The 23,182-nt window shown below is 42.9% G+C and overlaps 1 protein-coding gene across 4 annotated transcripts in view; it reads right to left on the minus strand.

The window, feature by feature from the left end:
* gnas (GNAS complex locus) overlaps positions 1 to 23,182 on the minus strand; it is a 281,050-nt gene that overhangs the window by 60,755 nt on the left and 197,113 nt on the right. For all 4 annotated transcript variants that reach the window (XM_055652013.1, XM_055652014.1, XM_055652015.1 and 1 more), the window contains exon 5: positions 1,213 to 1,310. In XM_055652013.1, the coding sequence (XP_055507988.1) occupies positions 1,213 to 1,310 (98 nt within the window). The remainder of the gene's footprint in view (positions 1 to 1,212; positions 1,311 to 23,182) is intronic.

Here is a 23,182-nt window from a genome sequence, read left to right on the forward strand (position 1 = left end):
CTCCAGCTCAATTAACATGACTGGTCCAGTTCTTGCACACATGCTCTTCACCAAATTCAAGGATGGGTTTTCTTTTGATGACCTTTGCCACATCCAACATCTGTTTATGAACTTCGGACACTTCCAATGTGATGCCATGTCCAGTCATGTGACCCATACCTTCCTTTCCAGTATTCAAAGTGAGAGTAATCTCTATAGTTTTTACCTTATCGTTCCATCGCGATAATTAAACAGCTTTCCTACTAATGACATTTTTCCATGCAACTGCAAGAGAGCAATAGCTATCCTTTTATATATTTCTCCCCAATTCATTCATTCTCCAAAACATTATTTTCAGATAAAGCAGCCATTTACTTGTACTTCTAGGGTATAGGGATATTTAGGATTGGTTGCTCATTACATGGTCTCCTCCAAACCTGGTGAAATCTCACAAATTTAGTGATTTTAGCAGAATGCCTTTGTGCAGTCTGCAAGAATGAAGTTGTGGACTGAGCATCCAGTTTGTTGGTCATTACAATTCTCACTCCCTGCTCCCACATCTATGCATTTGGCCTCATGCTGTTCCTGTAATTTCAAGAAACATCAACTCTTTCTATGTTGTGATACAGCAGGTTTTGAATTCTGATGAAAAGTTAACAAAAGTAAATGGAATTCCTCCCCTTTTAAGATGTCACCTGACACAAGTCTGCCAACCATCTTATGTTTTTATTTCAGGTTTCTAGCAATATGCTTTACTGTGCTCTGGGCCATGTAGGTGATGGTTTTCATGTTGTAATCAAATTTACAGCTCAGTTGGTTTTATAAATTAATTTTGTGAAGTTGAATGAACCACTAGTTTGTGGATTAAGCTTTCCCCAATCATCATTCTAAACAATCGTCATTCAAAAGCAAGATAGTGTTACTAGAATGCTTCAAACTTTGTGTGCAGTTTTAAGTAGAAAGAATATCTGTGTCTTGTCATTAGCATCTTGCAATAGAACGCTACAACTCGGCATCTTCAACTAATTAACTTCCATTAAAAGCACATTTTAGTTTTCCTTTAGAATCAATGTCAACAATCATTAACAAAAATTCTGCATAAAATATAAAACAGGATTTGCTGAATTTGATAAGGAACTTATCTACAATATCCTTACTCTAGTTTATATGTCAATGGAAATTGTTGTTCCGAGCCATTTAATTTACGAAAAAGAAAACTAAAAAGGTACTTACTAATGTGCACAGTCAATAAGTTGATACTCATTTGACCTTTCATAGCATGCTTTCACACCTTCATCCTGCCAGAGAATGGTTGTATGTTCATAGAACTCCTAAAACAAAACATTTTAAATTGGTTAAAATTGAGGAGTAGAAATCAAATTTCATGCACAATTGAAGGAATACCGTTTACTGCTTTAGAGATTGGTATAAACGAAGCAGGGTCAACATAACCATATGACTCCCGATTATTGATACATTATATAACCAAAATTGACCAAGTCAGAATCCATGTACTGAGAATACATAAAGTCAAAACAACAAAATAAGTACAGAAAATCAACAAAAACAATCACGAGCAGATCAGCGAGGTTCTGCTGGAGTACAAAAGAACTGTTCCCCCTCCATTCTAACAACCCCCCCTCCCATTCCTAAACTGCCCTTTGTGTCCTGGGCCTACTCCACTGTCCAACGTAAATTGGAGGAACAGGAACTCATTTCACTTGGGCAACTTACAAACCAGCGATATGAATATTGATTTCTCGAACTTCAAGTAACCCTTGCATCCTCCCTCTCTCTCTCTCTCTGTCCGTCCCCACCCTAGTCGTTGTCCAATTCTTGCTGGTGAGTTTAATTGGCTGTACTCATTTCCACCTAGTCCACAATTACAGCAGCCTTACTTTATCAACTTTCCTTTTTTCCATATCTTTATTTGTTCTATATCTCTCTATAACACCGTCCATATCTCACGTTTCCCTTTCCTCTGACTCTGTCTGAACAAGGGTCTCGACCCGAAACGTCACCTATTCCTTTTCTCCTTCCTATATGCCAGCTTTGTGTCGAACGTTACACTAAGATGAGGGAATGCAGAAATTGACAATCTAAATCACAATGGACAACTTCTATCAGACATATCCATTATAAGCACACGCAAACAGATATTGAATTCCAATCACCTTGATTAAATTTGTTAATACATTATTTCCAATTAAATCAATAATGACCTCTGACAAAATACAATTAATTATGATTGACATTTTTGATTTTGATAGCACAATCTACCTAAAATTATAGACACAAAATGCTGAAGTAACTCAGTGTGTCTGGCACCAGCTCTGGAGAAAAGGAATAGGTGACGTTTCGGGTCGAGGCCCTTCAACCAACTCAGAGTCAGGGAGGGGGAAACTAGAGGTATGGAAGGTACAGAATAACAGACCCTTCATCGATGACAGGAAAGTTGGAGCACACAATGGTCCATTGTAGGCTGGGGATGGTGATAACGAAGGAATACAAACGGTGAAATTAGCAAGAGGGCTAGGGTGGGGGAGGGATGGGGAGAGTTGCTGAGTATGAGGACCAGCTCTGTTAGGCAGAGGATAGTGTTTGTGGAGGGAAATTAGCTGGTTCTGCTGTTGAGGAAGAAACAGAAGGCCTCTGGTGGAAAATGAAGGACATCCATAAAAAAAGAGGAGGGAACAGGGACCTTGTAAAACAGAAGTCATTAAAGAGAAGAATGGAATGTGATGCGTCTTGGACACTGGTTGAGAGGGATTGGACATGGGGGGGGGGGGGGGGGGGGGGGGGGGGGGGGGGGGGGGGGGGGGGGGGGGGGGGGGGGGGGGGGGGGGGGAATTGGATGCAGTCAAGGTACATGAAATAGTTTTGGTGGGCCAGGAACAGGCAGAAATTGCCCAGACATTGCCGTGGGTCTCTGCTTTTGCTGCGTGCCTGGGGATTCTCACACGCCGCTGTGATGGCTGTTTATGTTTAATTTTTATGTAATATTGTGTCTTGGTGCTTTATTTTGGTGTGACTATGGCAAATTAAATGTCATTGTAACTTAGGGTACATGTGACAATAAAGCACTATTTTAACTATTGAAATGGTTTTTCAAGCTTTGTCTCCACTGGCATTCAATGTGATCATGGCTGATCCTACCTACCCCCACTGCTATGTCAGAGGTGGGGCGCAATGACGGATCTCACAAGTTGTGCACCAAAGCTAGCTTTTCAGCCACACATTGTTAACTTACACGAAAGTCACCTTAATCAATTATTTTCATTGATGCTAACTTCCTTCACTAAAATGTATACATAAAAGGAGAAAGTAATTTTGTAATGGTGCTGAAATCATTCTGAAAGACAATCTTAAATATATCAGATGAAACTCATGCTCACTGAGAGCTCTTGTTCTGCAAGAAGAATACATTACAGACAAGGTGAACAATTTACAGAACACTTCTGTTCAAGCTGCAATGGTGATTTTGAACTTTAAGTCACCTGTTATTATTTTCATTCCTATCCTGAACCTATCAATCTTTGGCTTCCTTCCTGCATAGTTCTGATTATGCCTGTAGGCTTGAGGAAAACATCTTCTGACTTGCATTTGACCTTCCAAAGTGCAAAACCTCACAATTGCCTCAGTCCAAATGGGCTCCTTCAGAATTGTTTTAAGTTTTAAAAGAATCAAATGCCTGAAGAATAAATGGGGTTATCGAAATGTCATTCATAACTAAATATGTTCCTTCATTTCAGAGGGGCGGCACAGTGGCGCAGCAGTAGAGTTGCTGCCTTACAGCGTCAGAGACCCGGGTTCAATCCTGACTACAGGTGCTGTCTGCACGGAGTTTATACTTTCTCCCTGTGACCTGCGTGGGTTTTCTCCAGGAGCTCCGGTTTCATCCCACACTCCAAAGACGTACAGGTTTGTAGACTAATTGGCTTGGTAAAATTATAAATTGTCCCGTTTGTGTGGGATAATGTTAGTGTGCGGGGATCCATGTTGCATCTCTAAACTAAACTAAAAACTAGGTAAATCAGAGCTATTCAAATGATCGGAGTTAGAGCTTTTATTGAGAAACACACATGGTGAGAAATTGTGTTTATACCGTGCATTACGTAGCCTCAGGTTATTACAGTCACTGTCAAAGGAAACACAGAAGACAATTTACACACAGCAGACTCCAGCAAACAATGTGATAATGATTAATCAATCAATTTTAGTGATGCTCCAAGATAAGCATCGGTCAAGTCATGAAGAAAATATTTCTGTTTCATTACGCAATGTCAGGAAATCTTTTCCAGCCAGCCAAGAGATCGTCAACTCATTTGCAAAGCAACATCTCCAACATTCCCTCCGTGAGCCACTCCTCTAATTAGAGGCTACGATGCTACCAACAAAAACAGAGCAGTCCCCATGAATAAAGACTACAGATGCTAGAATCTGGAGCAAAAAGCAAACTACTGGAGGAACTGGTGGGTTGCACAGCATAAATTGAGGGTAAAGGAAAGAAATGTCGATGTTTCAGAGCTCGACCCGAAATGTTGACAACTCCTCTGCAACATGTTTAGGTTCCATGTTATTATTGTCGTGTGGATTTAGCCCAGTTTATTACTTGCCAGAGCATCATCCTACCACTGACAGTGGTACAGTGAAATGATTGGTTTGCATGCTATACAATCAAGTTAGATAATAGTATACATAAACACAATCAAGCCAAATTAATGTACATTAAGGGGCTGTCCCACTGCGGCGACCTAATCCGCGAATTCAGAAGTGTCTTCGACCTTCAAACTCGAGGGCATGTGCCTGGAAAACCTCGACTTGGATCGACCGTCAGCGATGAAACCGCGAGCTGAATTGACCGACCGCGCACACACACACCGCAAAGGCTGGGGCCAGGGAAAGCGGGGGAGCGCTGTCTGAAATTCACACCCATGATGAAGAGGAAGGTAAAAGACGGACACACAGTGTATGGTAAGTCCTTTAGAGAGCGGGGAGGGAGGGTCGAGGGGGGAGGAGTGGAGACACTTTTAAGAAGTCAGACACCGTTTAATACAGTTTAGCGGGCATTTTACCTACCAATTTTCCTTGGTCCTGAAAACTCCAATGAGCCAATGCCAAGTCAGCGAAGGAGATTGCCTAAAGCTACCCTTGACTGCCTTAACTACATAGCGACCCGACTCCACTTCACCACGAGTTAAAAAGAACCATGCTGACCAATTTTTACTTGTGGAATTTATTTTCAAAATGCTGAAAAGTTTTCCGCAACCTAGCTGAGGCCGCGAGCATGAAGGAGAGTTCCAGCGATCTCATAGGACCACGTGTCAACCATGCTGCGAGTTTGAGTCGAGGGCAAACTCATCTAAACTCGCAGATTAGGTTACCGCAGTGGGACATAACAATTTCAGAGACAAAGTTCAATGTTTGCAATAAGGTAGAATCCTTTGATCACACTGTATGCTTATGCAAGGACAGTTCAGAAGCCTGATACGGAGTAGAAGCTGTTCCCACGTCTGGTGGTGCTCTCTTTCAAACTTCTTCATTTTCTGCCTGACTGCAGTGGGGTCAAGGAGAAATGACTGAGATGGGACAAATCGGACATCCCGAGGCGGGATTATGTTGGCTGCTTTTCTGTGGCAGCATGTAGAAATGAGGAATTGTAGATGGAGTGAGTGGTAGGGTGCCCTGGTCTGTGTGATAAACTAGGCTGAATCCACAACTCTGTAATTTCTTGCAGTTTTGGGCGACTGTTCATAAACCAAGCTGTGATGCAGTCATCAAAGTCTGTTAGTCATTGGAGTTGTGCCAAATTTCCTCAGCTCCTGAGCAAGCAGGTGTGTTGGTGTCTTCCTGCTGTCGCTCCACGAAAGATCATTGTTAATATTTACACAAAGGAATTTGAAGCTGTCAACCATTTCCACTTCGGTACCATTGACGCTGATTGAGGCATGTATCCCATCACGCTTCCCGAGGTCGATAACTAGCTACTTCATTTTGCTGACATTGAGGTTGTCCTGACACCATGTTAATAGGTTCTCTATCGCATTCCTGTATTCCGTCTCGTCATTTTTCACACTCCAGCACACCGCAGTGGTGTCATCTGCAAACTTGTGGATGAGTTAGAGCTTACTTTTCTGCAAAATCGTGAATGTATAGGGGACCGAGAACCCATTCCTGCAGGCCACCGATGATGAGAATTATTGTAGATGATGTGCTGTCACCTATCCTCACTGATTATGATCGGTGTAAGAAAGTTGAGGATCCAGTGGAGAGAGGGGTACCGACTCCAAGGTGGAGGTGTTCAAATACGAGTTTGGATGGGATTATGATGTCCGATAAAGTCACAAATAAAACTGAAAGACTGCTTTGAAAACAATTGGCTTTCTTTGCAGAATGGAATCTTAAATCCTAATCTGGCCTGTATAGAAACATAGAAATTAGGTGCAGGAGTAGGCCATTCGGCCCTTCGAGCCTGCACCGCCATTCAATATGATCATGGCTGATCATCCAACTCAGTATCCCGTACCTGCCTTCTCTCCATACCCTCTGATCCCCTTAACCACAAGGGCCACATCTAACGCCCTCTTAAATATAGCCAATGAACTGGCCTTGACTACCCTCTGTGGCAGAGAGTTCCAGAGATTCACCACTCTGTGTGAAAAAAGTTCTTCTCATCTCGGTTTTAAAGGATTTTCCCCTTATCCTTAAGCTGTGACCCCTTGTATGTGACCAAATGCCCATTATACATGTGTGATCTTCCTAGGTAGTCTCATGTAATTTGCCTCCCCTTCATTTCTGTGACTGGTGATGCCCATGTAGGCTCCAACAGACTCTGCCACAGGTGGTATGGGACATGGCATATTTTTCGACCATTTTTGCCAGTGTTCTACTGTTGCTGCATAGACTAGTACCTTCCAAGAACATACTCTTCTGTTTTGGTCAACCACAAACAGGCTTTGAGAACATTATTGATGAGTTTTCTATCCTTGCAAATGACACGGTCCGGTTTTTAGTTCATGCATTGTTCCTCGAGGTTCATGATGCATATTTTGAGACAATGTGCTTTCAAATGAATGATTAATGTTTAGGGATTTTTAGCCACGAAGCATTCATAGTATGTAGGATACCCCTCAATTCTTCAAGGACCAAGCAGAAAACTTTACCAAATAGCACTTTGACATAGGAAATAAACTTCAACTGAAATATAACATTTATAAAAAATAAAGTGTTGTTTATATTACACTTCAAAAGCCCCACCAGCTTTGCAGTGCCACAAAATGCAACTTTGACGTTTGATGCAGAGCAAGGCAGTTGTAGTAAAAAAAAACCATGGCCCTCGAGAGAAATTTAAGCACTGGTCAGGAAATAGGGGTCAGGTATAGAGACAGTTGAGATCAGCAAAATCCTTGGACAATTGGGGATCGAGAGCAATCAGAAGGGCAAAAAGGTGGCATAAAATAGTTCTAACAAACAAGATTAAAGAGACCAAAAATATTTAACAAATATACTAAGGGAAAATGGTATTAGAGGGAGAATAGGGCCACTTACAAACCAAAGTGATGACCTGTGTATGAGAGCGGCAAGGTCCTCAGTTAATATTTTGCCTCTGTTATCACCACAAAGACATGAAGACTAAGGAACTTGGGAAAGACCAAGGACTGTATTACAGTTGAAGAAGTGCTGGATGGCCTAAAACATATGTAGAAAGGGGTCCTTTGGGGGCCCTTCTACCACCACAGCCAAACCAACTTTATTTGATCATCCACTATAATTTATTTGCCCTCATTACATCTTTATCCTTCTACACCTTTCTCGTTTTAGTTGCAGTCTAAATACCTCTTAAACATAGTAATTGCATCCAATTTCTACCACTTCTGCTTAAAACTGTTCTCTTCTTTAAAACTCCTTCCTCTCATCTCAGACTCATGTTCCCTTGTTTTGATACCGCTACCATGGGAAAAAGATTGACTATTGTATCTATGCCTATAATAATCTTATATACTTCTATTTGGTCGCCCTTTAGCTTCCTTCACTTCAAGGAAAAGAAGAGTCGATCCAATCTTTCTCCATAACCAAAGTCCTCCAATCCAGGAAACATCATAAGTCTCCTCCGCACTCTTTGACACGAACACACTCTTCCTCTGGTGTGACAACCAGAAGTTTACGCGATACTTCACTGCTGACCCAAACTTTTACAAGCATTCTCAGTCGGAAAGAATTTTTACAGATTAAGTTGGATATTAAACTGAATTACTTCAAGTGAATTACTTCAACAATTGAAGTGCTGAATGCAGCTAAAAACTAATTAATCACATTATTAATATTGTCAATGGTAATTAGGCCAGTGAAGCTTCTGAAGCAAACAAATAAACATAATTTGGTCACAATGTTGAAAACTTGGGGAGGCCTATTAGGTCATAGATGAGATTTAGCTAAATCTATGCAAAATCCATCGGGTGGCGCCACCGTAGTGGCTGCCTCGCCCGCAGTCCTTTCACCCTTTTTGTTATTTTTAATATGTCTAAATGTATGTTTTAAATATTTCTTAGTATGTCTTATGTGGGAGGGTGAATAGAGGGAAACCGTTTTTCAGTCATTTACTTGGACGGAGATGCGTCTTTTCTCCATGGCACATCTTTACCCCCCCTCGCGGCCTACCAACTGGATTGGCACGGCCTTTCCTTTCCTGCCAGAGCTTCAGCTGCGCAGCGCTGAATTATCTTCGCGGAGCGGGGCAATTCCTAGCCGGGGATCGCTTGTGTTTGAGCCTCAGAGTGTTGGGCCTGCTGACTTTAACACCGTGGAGCTGTGGTTTGCGGAGCTTCTAGCTGCAGGCAGCGCTGACTTTAATATCGTGGAGGAAGGCGATCCCTTGTCAGGGATCGCCAGTGTTGGAGCTCCGTCCAGCTCGGCCTGTGGACTTCAGAAGCCGGGGTCTCCGGTAAGAAGCGGCCGATTCGGAAACTCCAAGCCGCGAGTGTGTTCCGATCCATTCCAACGCCGGAGTTTTGATCATCCCGGTGAGAGGGCCTGTACATCAGGCCGTCCATAGCAGCGACTGCGGAGGGTTCAAAGGCCCCAACCACGGGTGAACAACGAGGAAGATGACTGAACTTTATTGCCTTTCATCACAGTGGGAAACATTGATTCCGCTGTGGTGGATGTTTATGTTAAACTATCGTGTAATGTGTTATTTTTATTTGTATGGCAACTCAAATATCACTGTACCAATTGGTGCAGGTGACAATACAAACATAGAAATTAGGTGCAGGAGTAGGCCATTCAGCCCTTCAAGCCTGCACCGCCATTCAATATGATCATGGCTGATCATCCAACTAAGTATCCTGTACCTGCCTTCTCTCCATACCCTCTGATCCCCTTAGCCACAAGGGCCACATCTAACTCCCTCTTAAATATAGCCAATGAACTGGCCTCGACTACCCTCTGTGGCAGAGTTCCAGAGATTCACCACTCTCTGTGTGAAAAAAGTTCTTCTTATCTCGGTTTTAAAGGATTTCCCCCTTATCCTTAAGCTGTGAACTTGAACTTGAAATCTTTCACTCCATCCTATCCCCCCCGGTCCAATCTTTCCCAACCTATGTCCAAGATGCCTCACATGCCCTTCATCTCTTTAATGCCTTCTGTGTTCCGAGCCCCCATTCCCTCAACTTTAATATGGATGTTCAGTCACTCTACACCTCCATCCCCCACCAGGAAGGCCTTATAGTTCTCCGTTTCTTCTTGACCGCAGAATCATCCAATTTCCCTCTACTAACACTCTACGCTGCCTAGCGGATCTGGTCTTCACCCTTGACAACTTCTCCACGACTTTTCCCACTTCCTTCAAGTCCAAAGCGCAGCTGGGGGCAACCACATGGGCCCCAGCTATGACTGCCTCTTAGCAGGATATGTTGAACAATCCCTGTTCCAGGTGTACGCTGGCCCCATCCCCAAACTCTATCTCTTTTACATTGAAGACTTCATCTGTGCGACCTCCTGCACCCATGCAGAACTCATGGACTTCATCAACCTCACCACCAATTTCCACCCTGCACCCAAATTGGACTAGCCACACTTGGACCATCTCTGACACCTCCCTCCCCTTTCTTGATCTCACAGTCTCCATCACAAGAATAGACTATTGACTGACGTCTATTACAAACTCACCGACACCCACACTATCTTGACAACACTTCTTCCCACCCTGCTTCCTGTAAAGACTCTATCCCCTACTCCCAATTCCTCCGTCTACGCCACATCTGCGCCCAGGGGCTTCCCTCTATCATCGTAGATGAGGCCCTCACTCTTGTCTCCTCGGTACCCCGCAGCTCCGCCCTTGCCCCCTCGCCCTAGTTGTAACAGAGAACGAGTCCTCCTAGTCCTTACCTTTCACCCCATCAGCCGTCGCATACAACAAATAATCCTCTGAGGTTTTTTGCCGCGAGATCCCACCACTAGCCACATCTTCCCATCTCCACCGCTTTCCGCATTCCACAGAGACCGTTCCCTCTGCACGTCCCTGGTTAACTCATGCCTTCCCTCCCAAACCACCCCCTCCCCAGGTACCTTCCCCTGCAAGCGCAGAAGATGCAACTACTTGTCCCTATACCTCCTCTCTCGACCCTGTACTTTTAGATTTGGCAGAGTTTCACTTGCACCTCCTCCAACCTCATCTCCTGCATCCATTGTTCAAGATTTAAACACTTATACATCAGCGTTACCAAACGTAGCCTGGGTAATCGTTTTGCTGAACACCTTCGCTCAGTCTGCCTGAACCTACCTGATCTACTGGTTGCTAAACATTTTTCCCATTCCCACACAGACCTTTCTCCATTGTCATAGTGAGGCTAAACACAATTTGGAGGAACAGCATCTCATATTTCACTTGGGCAGCAGTGGTATGAATATTGATTAACCCCGGTAAATGTCTTCATCATCGTCCCCAATGTCATCAAACTGGATTTCATCATCATCACAAAGGTATCAGTCTCATTGATTTTGGCATGTTCTGTAAAACAAGTAACCCCGGCATTCCCTCGCTCTCCATCCCTCCCCTCCCAAGTCGCACCAGCTTCTCTTTTTCAGCCAACAAACTACTAACTACTAACAAACGCCTGTTTCTTTGATCATCATTACTTTTTTGCATATCTTTCATTCATTGTTCTTTATCTCTCTACATTTATATCTCTCGTTTCCCTTATGCCGAACAAGTCTGAAGAAGGGTCTTGAACCCGAAACGTCACCCATTCCTTCTCTCCAGAGATGCTGCCTGTCCCGCTGAGTTACTCCAGCTTTTTTTTGTCTATCTTTGGTCGTATATGAGTTTTGTGAGGCAAAAAATGTATTCTTTTGGGGTTCTAATGTAGTAAAGTTTAAGATTGTTTTTTTTTTTTAAATGAATAGAACCCCAGTTTGTGCAACAAAGAGGAACTACAGATGCTGGTTTACAAAAAAAGACAAAATGCTGGAGTAACTCAGCATTCCTGGAGACCATGGATGGATGGAACAGAGAACCTATCCATGATCTCCAACAATGCTGCCTGGTCCGCTGAGTTACTCCTGCACTCTGTGCCCAGTTTGTGTAATCTCTCCTCAATCCTTTGAGAGCAGACAATAGCATACTCCCTTCTTGGTCAATATACTTTTCCTAAGATTATGTGCTGAGGTGTGGTCTAACTAGGGCTTTCCAATTGATCATTGGAGGTTCCTCCATGTAGTCCCTTCCTTAAGATGAAAAGTTCAACATTCCAATTGCTTTTTTGATCATTTTGGAATCTGTCCAATCATTTTAACGATGTATAGTTCCTGTACTGCTTCAAACTTTTCATCCTTCATTCTTTTTAGGTCGAAAGAGGATGAGCTCTTACTGTCTCAATTTAAATGCTTTTGTCATTGATGTATCTAATGATTTAATCTTGTAATACTTCATTAAATTTCATGTTTTTAATCCACACATAGGTCTGCCTTTCTGTGGGTCAAGTTTATAAATACCAGGATTCGTTTCAGCTACAGTGGTGGTCCTTGAAGAACACATCATAACCATTCTATCTATTTTGAACACTTAATTAAACGATAATATTATGATTGCTGTTAGATAAATATTCATGAAGTTCTAGGATGCTGAGTAAATCTAACACATTAACCAGCTCATTACCAAGTATAACAAGGGCTTGTCCACATGTTGATTCTTAAAAGGTTCTGTGCAAAAACCACCATCCCAAATAGCAGATATTTATACAATTTCTGGCATGTCACATTCAAAATGTTACTCAAATTCCACTGTACCTTAATTAGTACATGTGACAATTAAATTGAATCTTGAATCTTCAAAATGAAATAGTTTTTCAGTAATATTTTTCTGCCAAGATTATGTTTCCTCAGTTTCTCTATGCATTGTGCCACTTCACAGCCAATAAAAAAGTCTTGTACACAATTTCTGCCAGTTTCAAATCCTTCCCATTTCTTTATTTCTGTCTTTAAAGGTAAAGCACTTAACCTTCTTCAAAAGGTCATGTTTCCTTATATATCCTATTATTGCTTATTCAACTTTAATGATTAAAGCATTATTTGTCTCCAACATTTTGGATTAAATTGCATTTATTTAAATGCTAGAAGTCTAATAGGCACGGCAGATGAGCTCAGGGCGTGGGCGGGTACATGCAACTGGCATGTTATAGCTATTACAGAAACCTGGCTGAGGGAGGAACAGGACTAGCAGCCTAATGTTCCAGGATGCAGGTGCTGCAGGCGAAATAGGGGAGGGAGTAAGAGGCGGTGGAGTTGCTTTATTGAATAAGATGAATATCACAGCAGTAGTTCGGGATGACATTACTGAAGGATCGTCTAGACAGGCCACATAGGAGAAGCTGGGCAAGAAAAAGAGGATGATTACTTTGTCTGGAATGTACTAGAAGCCCCCAAGTTATTAACTGTAATTAGAGGAACGATTTGTGGGAGACTGCAGACAGCTGCAGGGCTAACAGGGTTGGCATCGGGGATTTTTACTTTCCAAATATAGATTGGGACAACAATAGTGTCACAGGGCGGAATTTGTCAAATGTGTTTGAGGAAAGTTTTCTCAGGCAATATGTAGAGGGCCCTACATGGGAGAGGACAAAGCTGAACTGCTTTTAGGCAATTGGACAGAGTAAGTGATTGAAGTGTCAGTGGACCAGAGTTTTGCGATCATTTCAATTAGCTTTAAAATAGTTATGGGTAAAGACAAAGGTGAAACACAAGTTCAAGTTCCGCATTGGGGCAAGGACAACTTTGATGGTCTTAGACAGGAACTCACTAAATTTAATTGGGGTAGTTTGTGGGCAAAAGGATGTCCATCAAGCGGGAAGCCTTTAAAGGTTAGACAGTGAGAGTTGCAAGGTGCACATATTCCTGTTAGAGTGAAGGGCCAGGCAAATGGGAGTAGGGAATCCCAGATGACAAAATAAATTGGGGTTCAGGTCAAGAAAAAGCAGGCATATGTCAGATATAGGCAGATGATAATGTTTATCCCAGGTGGAATGTAGGGATTAAGGAACTAGTGAGGAAATCAGGAAGGCAAAAGGGAGGGTGGGGGGCATGAATACTTTCCAAATATAAACTGGGACTATCATAGTGTCACAGGGTCAAATTTGTGAATTTGAAAATAGATAAGATTAAGAGAATCCAAAGAGATTGCGTAAGTACATTGTGGAAAAGGGAAACTACAAAGAGAATAGGGCTTCTCAGAAATGGGACTGATCATCTGTGTGTAGAGTCACAGGAGATGGGCAAGGTAATGGACATGATGGACCAGCTACAGAAATGGGTAGAAAAATGGCAGTTGGAGTTTTAACCAAGCAAGTGTGAGGTTTCTCATTTTAGGAGGTTCATTGTAACGTGAGAACGAATGGTAAGACCGTTATCAGCACTGTTGTACACAGGGATCTTGAGGTTTAAGTCCACAGCTCCCAAGAAGTGGCAACACAAGTAGATAGAGAAATAAAGAAAGTCCACAGTATGTTTGCCTTCATTGGTCAGGAAATGGAGTATAGGAGTCAGAAACTCAAGTTGCAACTTTACACAACTTTGGTTTGTTTGCATTTGGAGTATTATATGGAGTTCTGAACGCTCCATTACAGGAAGGATGTGAAGGCTTTGGAGAAGGTGCAGATCATGTTTATACCCAGTATTAATGGTATTGTAGTGCGTGGGTCTCAAAATGAGGCAAGTAGTCCGCAGTTTGAGAAGCACTTTACTTTATTTCCTCCCGGTTCAGGGGAAGACGAAACCAGGGAAAGATGGCACCCAAACCCTGCCTTTTATACCCTCCGGCTAAGGACCGCCTCCGGACTGCACCACTCCTGTGCCGAGGGGTTCGGCAGTATAATGGGATGACCCTTAGTTACAGTATTAACTATAAGAAGACAAACTTGGATTGTTTTCACTGGAGCGTCGGAAGCTGAGAGGAGACCCAATATAAGTATATAAAATTATGAAAGTTATAGATAGGTAGACTGTCAGAGGTTTTTCCCCCACAGAGTGAGAATGTCAGACTAAATGGCCTAGTTTTATGATGAGCGAGGCAAAGTTAAAGGAGATGTGTGGGGCAATATTTGTTTTTTATTACACAGAGTAGTGGATACCTGGAACATGTTGCCAGGGGTGGTAGTCAAGGTGGATATGATAATTCAAGAGGTTTTTCGATAAACACATGGATATACAGGGAATGGAGGGATATAGATCACATGCAGACAGAGCGTCACAACAGCTGGGAAGGCAGATGAAGGCTGCAGCAGAAGAGGGTCTCCGGTCGTCTTGGACTCCATGCCCCTGGATCTTGACCCAGATCTGTTAAGGGCCGTGGGATGGCAGTCTGTGCTCCAGTCTACCCACGTTAAAATAAAGTTACGCACGGGCGTCCTCCAGAATAACTGCAAAGGACTGCAAATTCTGGCATTGGGAGCTGTTTGGCTGTCTGGGAAGACTTCTCTTGCCTTTCGAGCTGGCAGGTCTGTGCTCCAGTCTACAGAGGACTTTGAGTTTAACAGACTGGGAAAGTGTGAGCGTTAACTCTTCACGGGAGCAAAAGACGTGGTCTCCTCCAGAATAACTGCAATAGGAATTTAAAAAAAACACAAATATATAAAAGTGGTTCTGGCATGGTGGGAGGTAAAACAACAAAAACAGCTGGTTTGTCCCCTTGTCTGCGGAGGGAAGCGATTGATTTTCTCTTTCTTTCTTTTCTAGGGCACTTTACTTCCTTCTCTAAGCTTTCCAGGGGCATTCTTGCTCTTTCTTTCCACACTCTTCATACACGATTCTCTTGCACTTTCTTTACTTTCCTTACTTCTACCTTTTTCTTAAAGCTCAAAAAAAATGAAGCGGTACAAAAAATGTATTAAGATATATGTGTTGTGTAGGATTGTAATTTACCGTACTTCTAATAAAAATTTAAAAAAAACTCTTCACGGGAGCATCAAAGCTCTAGTCGGGGAATTGGGTTGTTCACATCTCTTATTATACCGGAACAGCAAATGGAATAAGCGAGTTAAAAATAACTTCCCAGGATCGCATCTCTATATATGCTGTGACACTGACCCAGTGTAGGACGGTGTCATTTAGCTCTCCATTCTCTAAGATCATATCTGTAGTGCTAAATGGGATTTTATTGCATTAGATCTTGGTTCAAGATCAGCTTCTTCCGATCAACAATCAGACTCTTGAACCACTCTGCACAACTCTACCTCGGCACCACACTAACATGTACTTTGCAAAACTACGGTTGTACAATGTACTTTGACTTACACTATCATTGTCTAGTTTACTAGAATAACTGATAATTTAATGTATATTTATTTGTTATTGGGTTTAATGATAAGCTTGTAAAACTGTAGCAAGTAAGACTTTGATTGTTCCGGTCCCTGTGCAGATAAAATTAAACACTCTTGACTTGACTTTTAACAGCTGGAACATTTAAACCCCAAGTGCTGTTACCTGAGATTGCCATTGAACGTTGAATGTTACCAAAGAGTAGCGCAATTGGGCTGATCTTCAATTTCAGCAAGGATGACCAAGACTAAACTGAACAAGAGTAAATAAGTAAGAAAAGAAAATGCTTCTACAGATGTATATAAAGAGAGTGGCTACAGTTGATAAGAGGCAGTCAGGAGAAAAACTAAAATGTGAAATAAGGAAATGAATGGCATTAAACAGATACCTTGCACTGCCCTTGCCACAAGATGACATTACAAAAATACAATGCAAAAGTAAAATATATTATCTGTAAAGAAATAGACCGGGAAATAAATGTCCAAAGATTATCAAATTCTACAAGCATGGCTTACACCCTCATAGGGCTGTCTCACGGGAGGAGCTGACCCACGAGGTACCCCGAGTGAAAGACTTGTGGTTGTGTACGAGATTCCAAGTGTATGGTCAAGAGTTTAACCAAGTTCCCACGGGTATGACAAGTTTGCCGTTTACTTGTCATTTCTGCGATGTTCCAGGTTCGTCTCCCGAGTTACTCTTGAGCTAACCCTGATTGAAGGTTTGTGTTAATAAGCAACAGTGTTATGTTTTAATAAGCAACAGTGTTAAAGAAGACCTCTCCATCCTGTGGCTTTGTTTTAAAGATAGAATTCAGCGCGGCCACATCTATTGATGTGACCTACAAAGGGAAAATGCGCACCATCCAGTGCTAGAGCAGTTATACTTATGATCTTTTGAAACACACAGGTTTGATACGTTTTAATTGAATTTACTACCATGTCTACACACTGCGGGGAGACGGGAGATGAAATCTTCGAATGTGGACGGATGTGCACATCAGATTGTTGTGAGACGGAGCTCATGGTTCGCCTCCTGAGCTGCTTTGGTGCCCAGGCGTGAGTTGAGGTGGAGAGGGGGGGGGGGGGGGGGGGGGGGGGGGGTGTGTCTGTGGTGACATGGCCCTTGGGTTAGGCTGGGATCATTCTCTGCGGGGTGATCTTAGTGCGGGAGACAAGTGTAGGAGAGGTGTACTGACTGTGTGGGAAGACACTTTGGAAGTGATTGCCCACCAGTCTCAAAAGCCGCTGTGACAATGGGGGGGGGAGGGGGGTGAAAATCCTGTGGTGACTGGCCCTTGGTTAGGCTGGGATCATTCTCAAAATGACACTAGTGCAAGAAACAAGTGTAAGGAGAGTGTACTGGACTGTGTGGGAATACAATTTGGAAGTGATTGCCCACCATCTCAAAAGCCGCGGTGTCTCCCTGTCCCTGGGATAGCAGGGGGCGATCAAACAGCACAATACCCCCCTCCCCCTCCACGCCAACACGAAGAGCAACGATCCCAAGGCTTTAGCGTCAGGAACAGCGGACAGGCAACAATCACCTGCCATAACGCGAGAGAGATCATGCACTGTTGTAGATCTCCTTTGCATGTCGGTGTTTCTGTCTTTCTACACTCATTGTTGGCCCTATTTGTCACCACCCCCACCCCTCTGCTTCCTGGCCATGTGTGTGACCCCTTCCCTCTCCTCTCCAGCTACCTGCCCATTGCACCGGGCGCGGGGGCTTTGCACTGTCTTCACGTCGGCGATGCCAGCAGGTCAGTGCCAGTCGCCCCGGGGCAGTCGCTCCCTTCAGTTTCCCAGCGGGTCGGGACGGGACTGTAGTTGGGAGGGGGGGGGGGGGGGGTGGGGGGGGGGGGGGGGGGGGGGGGGGGGGGTGGGTTAGTTAGGTGAGCAGGAGAGTGGGGTTGTTTGCAGTTGCAGAGGGAGGGGGCAAGGGCGGTACAGTTCCCAGTCTCAGCACCTGTCCAGGGAGGTGGCCGGAGACGTCAGGACCAACGGGACACCGACCCCCAGGCCCACTGCAAAGACGGAGAACCCAGAGACCCACAGCCAGCAGCAACTCCAGCCCAGCCCCGTTCCAACTCCAGAGGAACCCGCTCCCCGATGGGCGGCTATGGCGACATGTGGCTCTCCCCTAGAGTGGCCCCGGACCCGGGGGGGGGGGGAAGATGGGAGTCAGCGGGCACGCCGGCTCTTGACTATTTTCTGCATCTCATCGTAAAATGTTCCTGTTATTAAAGAATAGTAATGTCTATCCTGTCATGAGTAATGTGTGAGACTGCAGCCCTTCACCTCCACCCCCCTCCCCTCAGTCCGACACCAAGATCTTGCTGAAGATGGGCAGCTGCCAGCTGGATGAAGTAGTAGCGGGTACCGTAGGGGCAGAAGCTGATGGTGTGCAAGGTACGTCTTGTTCTTGGGATGGCGGATGAGGGGGCGCAGCTCGGGCTGTGGGCGAACTTGTCGCCGTAGCGGCCCATCGGGGAGTTGGAGTGGGGCTGCGCTGGAGTTGCTGCTGGCTGTGGGTCTCTGGGTTCTCCGTGCTTGCAGTGGGCTTGGGTGTCTGTGTCCCGTTGGTCCCGACGTCGCCGGCCACCCCCCTTGGACAAGTGCTGAGACTGGGAACTGTACCTCCCTTGCCCCCTCCCTCTGCAACTGCAAACCCCACTCTCCTGCTCACCTAACCCACCCATCCCCACCTTTCCCTCCCAACTCCAGTGCAGTCCCGGCCCGACCCCCTGGGAAACTGAAGGGAGCGACAATCTGCTGCTGCCTGCCCGCTGAGTTAGAGTTCCCACGGTAGACTCACGATACACTAAGGGAAACACACGGGCCACTACGTTCTTATAATGAGTTAAAATGTAAAAATTCTCTTTTAAGGGGCCTTCTCTTCTATTTCTACTTTCCTCTTTCTCTCTTCCTTTTTTTATTTTTTATATACACACTTCACGTTTTTCTACTCTCTACCATCTATTTTTCCACTTTTTCCCCTTTCTATTGCTTTCTTTTTCTTGTTCTGCTTACTTCTTTCTTATAACATAAAACTAGAGGTTATACATAGAATGGATTACGGTATTACATAGTTGGCACCTAATATTAGGTGACACTGTACTTTTTTTTCATGTATTAACTTCTAATAAAAAAAAAACAAAAAAAAAAAAAATAAATAAAAAAAAAAAGAGTTAAAATGTTTCAATTCTTAACCACAAGAGTAAATTTGACTCGTGGAAAACTTTAAACATGTTTGATTTTTTCAAGAGTTGACAAGTTTAATGAGTACCTGCCGTTAGCACCACGATTCTTGCGTCCACGAGTTCCGTACGTTAATCGTACGTTATTACCACAAATTTTAACTCGGGGTACCTCTTATGTCAACTCGCAACGTGAGACAGCCCTTTCACAGTATTAAATCAGATGTAGTTGATCTACAAATCCCTCAATTTACAATGCCAAGATATTCAAAGTTGCGAGTCTTGCCTTGCACTTCGAAGGATGGACAACTTTTTTTTAAAAACTTTACATAGGCAGCAAAGCAAACAACAGAACCTATATAACACAGCACTTAGTAAATTATGAAACAAAGAATCAACATTTTATGAAAGGGAAACGTCGGTAAAATCCCAGTTGCTTTTTTTTTTTTAAGGTTGTAACCAACAGGACAGAAAGAAGAAACAAGTGGAATTTGTGCATTCTCCACAAATGAACACAGCGGAAAAATTAACTGTCACTGCAGCTTTGAAAAAGGAAATTGTATCCGAGAACTCAACAGTAATGAATAATACTTTTCTCTTGATATACCAGACAAAAACAAGGATCAGGCTTACTTCAACTATTAGTACGGTTTACATCGTCCCAAGATTAATGTCAGTCGTTTATTGATAACATTTCGGGTATGGCTGTGGATTTAAGCATTAAAACTAGCAAGCAGGTAAGAGCGCTAACATCCTGGTCAAAATGTTATGCAATACCTCGAATGCCCTGTCAGGTGGACACAAAAGATATGGCACTATTCCAAAGGCAAGGTGCTCACCAGTGTTCACAGCCAACTATTGGTCATAACATTTCTTCCAACCTGACCCTCAATGCTGTTGTCCCTCAGGGGTGTGTGCTCAGTCCAGTGTTCTACTCCCTGTATACCTATGACTGTCTGGCAAAGTGCAAAGGCAACTGATCTGTGAGTTTGCCAATTATACTGCTATTGTGGACCAGATCAACAATGAGATAAAGTGCAAGGAGGAAGCATGAACCTTTTTGACATGGTGCCAGGACAACAATCTAGCCTTTAACATCAGCAATACTAAAGAGTTGTTAGTTGACCCAGGGAAACAAGGACGTGAACACAACTGTTTCCTCATCAACAAATAGAGAAGGTCGACAGCTACAAGTTTCTAGGCATCCACATCATCATTGACAACCTAAACTGGTCCCATCACAATGATGTGGTGATCAAGAAAGCCTATCAGTCTATGTATTTTCTTAGACATCTCGGAAGATTTGCCATGCCCAAGAGGATTCTCTTGACTTCTACAGGTGTGCATTGTAGCCTTGTATGGCAACTGCCCTGCTCTTGACCGTCTGAACATGCAGAGAGTGTGAACACAGTTCAGTTCATCACTTCTTTCCGTCCAGTCCATCTTCACATCATACTCATGATGAATATTCTGAGACACCTCAGAAAATATATATGCCAATGCACTTTCTTGATCATTACATCAATATAATGGGACCATTGGGTTGCTGGTGAAATGGTTGCCGAGGAACTTGAAACTATCAACCATTTCAAAACCAGCCCCATCTTTAAGAACAGGATTGTGTTTACCCCTGCAGTTCCATAGGTCAACAACCAACTCTTTCATCTTGGTGACATTAAGGGCCAGATTGTTCTAACACCATAATACAAGATATCAAGGTTTCTTGTACTCCGTCTCATTATTACTGATTCGGTTGATAAGAGCTGTTATTGGCAAGGTGACACTCTACTTGGCCATACAGTCATGGTTGTACATATAATAGAGCAGGAAACTAAGCAAACAACTCGGTGGAGCATCCATTTTAAGGGTCAGAGTTGTGGAAATGTTATGAGCATTTCTAACTGAATGAGGTCTGTCGGTCAGGAAGTAATGTGAATGTTTCTAAAGCATCTTGATGTCAATAAATTAAATCATACAGCAGACTATTAATGAATATTCAAGAGACATGAAGAACAAACTGAAGACGGAGATTAAATACACAGAAAAAAAATGTGACAGTTTGGCTCAAGTTTGTGTTTCAGTTCTTTGTCTTTTCTATAATTATTTCCAATTAGCAGCGTCTCTGCAGTATAAAAATATATCCAGACTATGCAACTGCCTTGCAAATCTTGAATGTGAAATTTTAGTTCCCCATTTTTCATCAAAATAAGACAACAGCAATCTTAACACATGACCCTACTCAAAACCTAAACCCAAGTATCAGCTGAAATCAAATAATAATCACATTCCACATAAATTCTTCCACAATATGGCAAACCATCCACCAATTGCTACCTTACAAAACCTAAGACAAACAGTAAATCTATTGTCAATCTGTAGCATATAAAATATGTACATACAACAATTATTTTTTTAAATATTCAGTCTCATTTATCCACAGCAAAATAAAACTTTGATTTCAAATTTACCTTGTTTGCTCACTTGTCAGATGTTCCCTTACACGCAAATGACATACTTCTACCACAAGCCTATTTAACATCTGCTCTCAATCGTTTCCCCTTATATTCGGCTTGTGTATGAAGTATGGGTGTAGTATTTAAGAAAAATGTTTTTTAGATATAGATATGCCATTTATTGTCACTATACATGTACAATGAAATTAAAAGCTGCTTGTACTCAGTGCATACATATAATTTAGTACAAAAAACAAGAAACAGAAAACAAAAACAGAAGGGAGAAGGGGGGGAGGGGGGAGATAGGTGCACAATTCTGCGGCGCTATATACATATATACAGATGGAAGTCCGGGTGTTGGGCTGTGAAGTCAGTGCATGTGTGAATTTGAATTAAGAGTAGTTATAATTTTCGGAAAGCAACTATTTCTGAGTCTATTTGTCCTGGATTTGATGCACCTATAGCGCCTTCCAGAGGGCAGCAGGTCGAACAGTCCAAACGCAGGATGGGAGCTGTCTTTGATGATATTCTTTGCCCTGCTAAGGCAGCGGGAGGTGTAGATATCCATCAGGGAGGGGAGAGGGCAACCAATGATCTACAATGTTTTACAATTAAATTAAGAAATCAAAACAATTTTGACAGTATTTGACATTACTCATTTGCCGCATTTAGAATATGGTTTAACAATGACATCCATTTCCTGCAAGAGTTAGTGCAGGGATCACATTGTGAAAGCATGTTATGCTAATGCATAATAAATAATGGCATATTTTAGCAGCCGAACAAAAAGGACATTTTTAGTTTCCTTTTTTGCCAAATGCAAGCATGTAAGCACAAAGATTAATCTCTGGGTCTTGGTTTGAACCACTATACATTTTATGAGCACCTTTAAAGCTGTACATTACTGTTACATTTACAGATCCTGTCTGATCGTTTAACAGTAACAGGTGTAAGAGGTTTAGGTATCGACTCAACTGTAGGTTTGTTTGGCTCTGTTTTAGTACTCAGACTTTGATCAGAGGAATCTGTTTCTTTGTCTGTACTAACTGAACTTTGTTTTAATCACAGTGGTCTCTTCTAACTCATTTTCTGATGCAAACTCAGGAATGAAGACTTCATGCTCAGTTTTTGGTTCCTATTTGGCTGGATCACTTGATCAACATGAACACTTTTGATCCTATCTCCAACCAACTCAGTATCTTTTTGTTTTACACACCAACTATTTTGCCAACATCCCATTTGTCGCGACTGGACATGTTGGGAGGACTGAGAACACAAACCTGCTCACCTGGCTTGAAGTTCCCCTCCTTTTTGTGGGAGTCAAAATGGCGTTTTTGACAACTGTTTTTGCTCAACTATCAAGGCCAAATTGGGTTGCACCAGTCTTAAGCGTATTATTAGCCATCTCTTCATCAACAGTTCTGCAGGCGAGTAACCTGTTGTTGTGTGGTTCTGTACTTCAGCAAGAAACTAGCCAAACGATGTTTCATGCTGAGCTTTGAACTACACTGCAAAACCTGTTTCTTGAGAGCATCTTTGACAATTCTAACAGACTTTTCCGCCGCCCCGTTGGACGCTGGATGGTATGGGGGAACAAGTGTGTGTTTCACACCATTCCGATGCATGAACTCTTTGATCCGTTCTGAACGAAACTGGGGCCAGTATCAGAAACAAGTTCTTCCGGTAAACCATGACAGGCAAAAATTGATCTCAACTCATCTATGGTATGCTCAGTAGTAGTGCTTGA

This window comes from Leucoraja erinacea, chromosome 21, assembly GCF_028641065.1.
Source record: "Leucoraja erinacea ecotype New England chromosome 21, Leri_hhj_1, whole genome shotgun sequence".
Taxonomy (NCBI): domain Eukaryota; kingdom Metazoa; phylum Chordata; class Chondrichthyes; order Rajiformes; family Rajidae; genus Leucoraja; species Leucoraja erinaceus.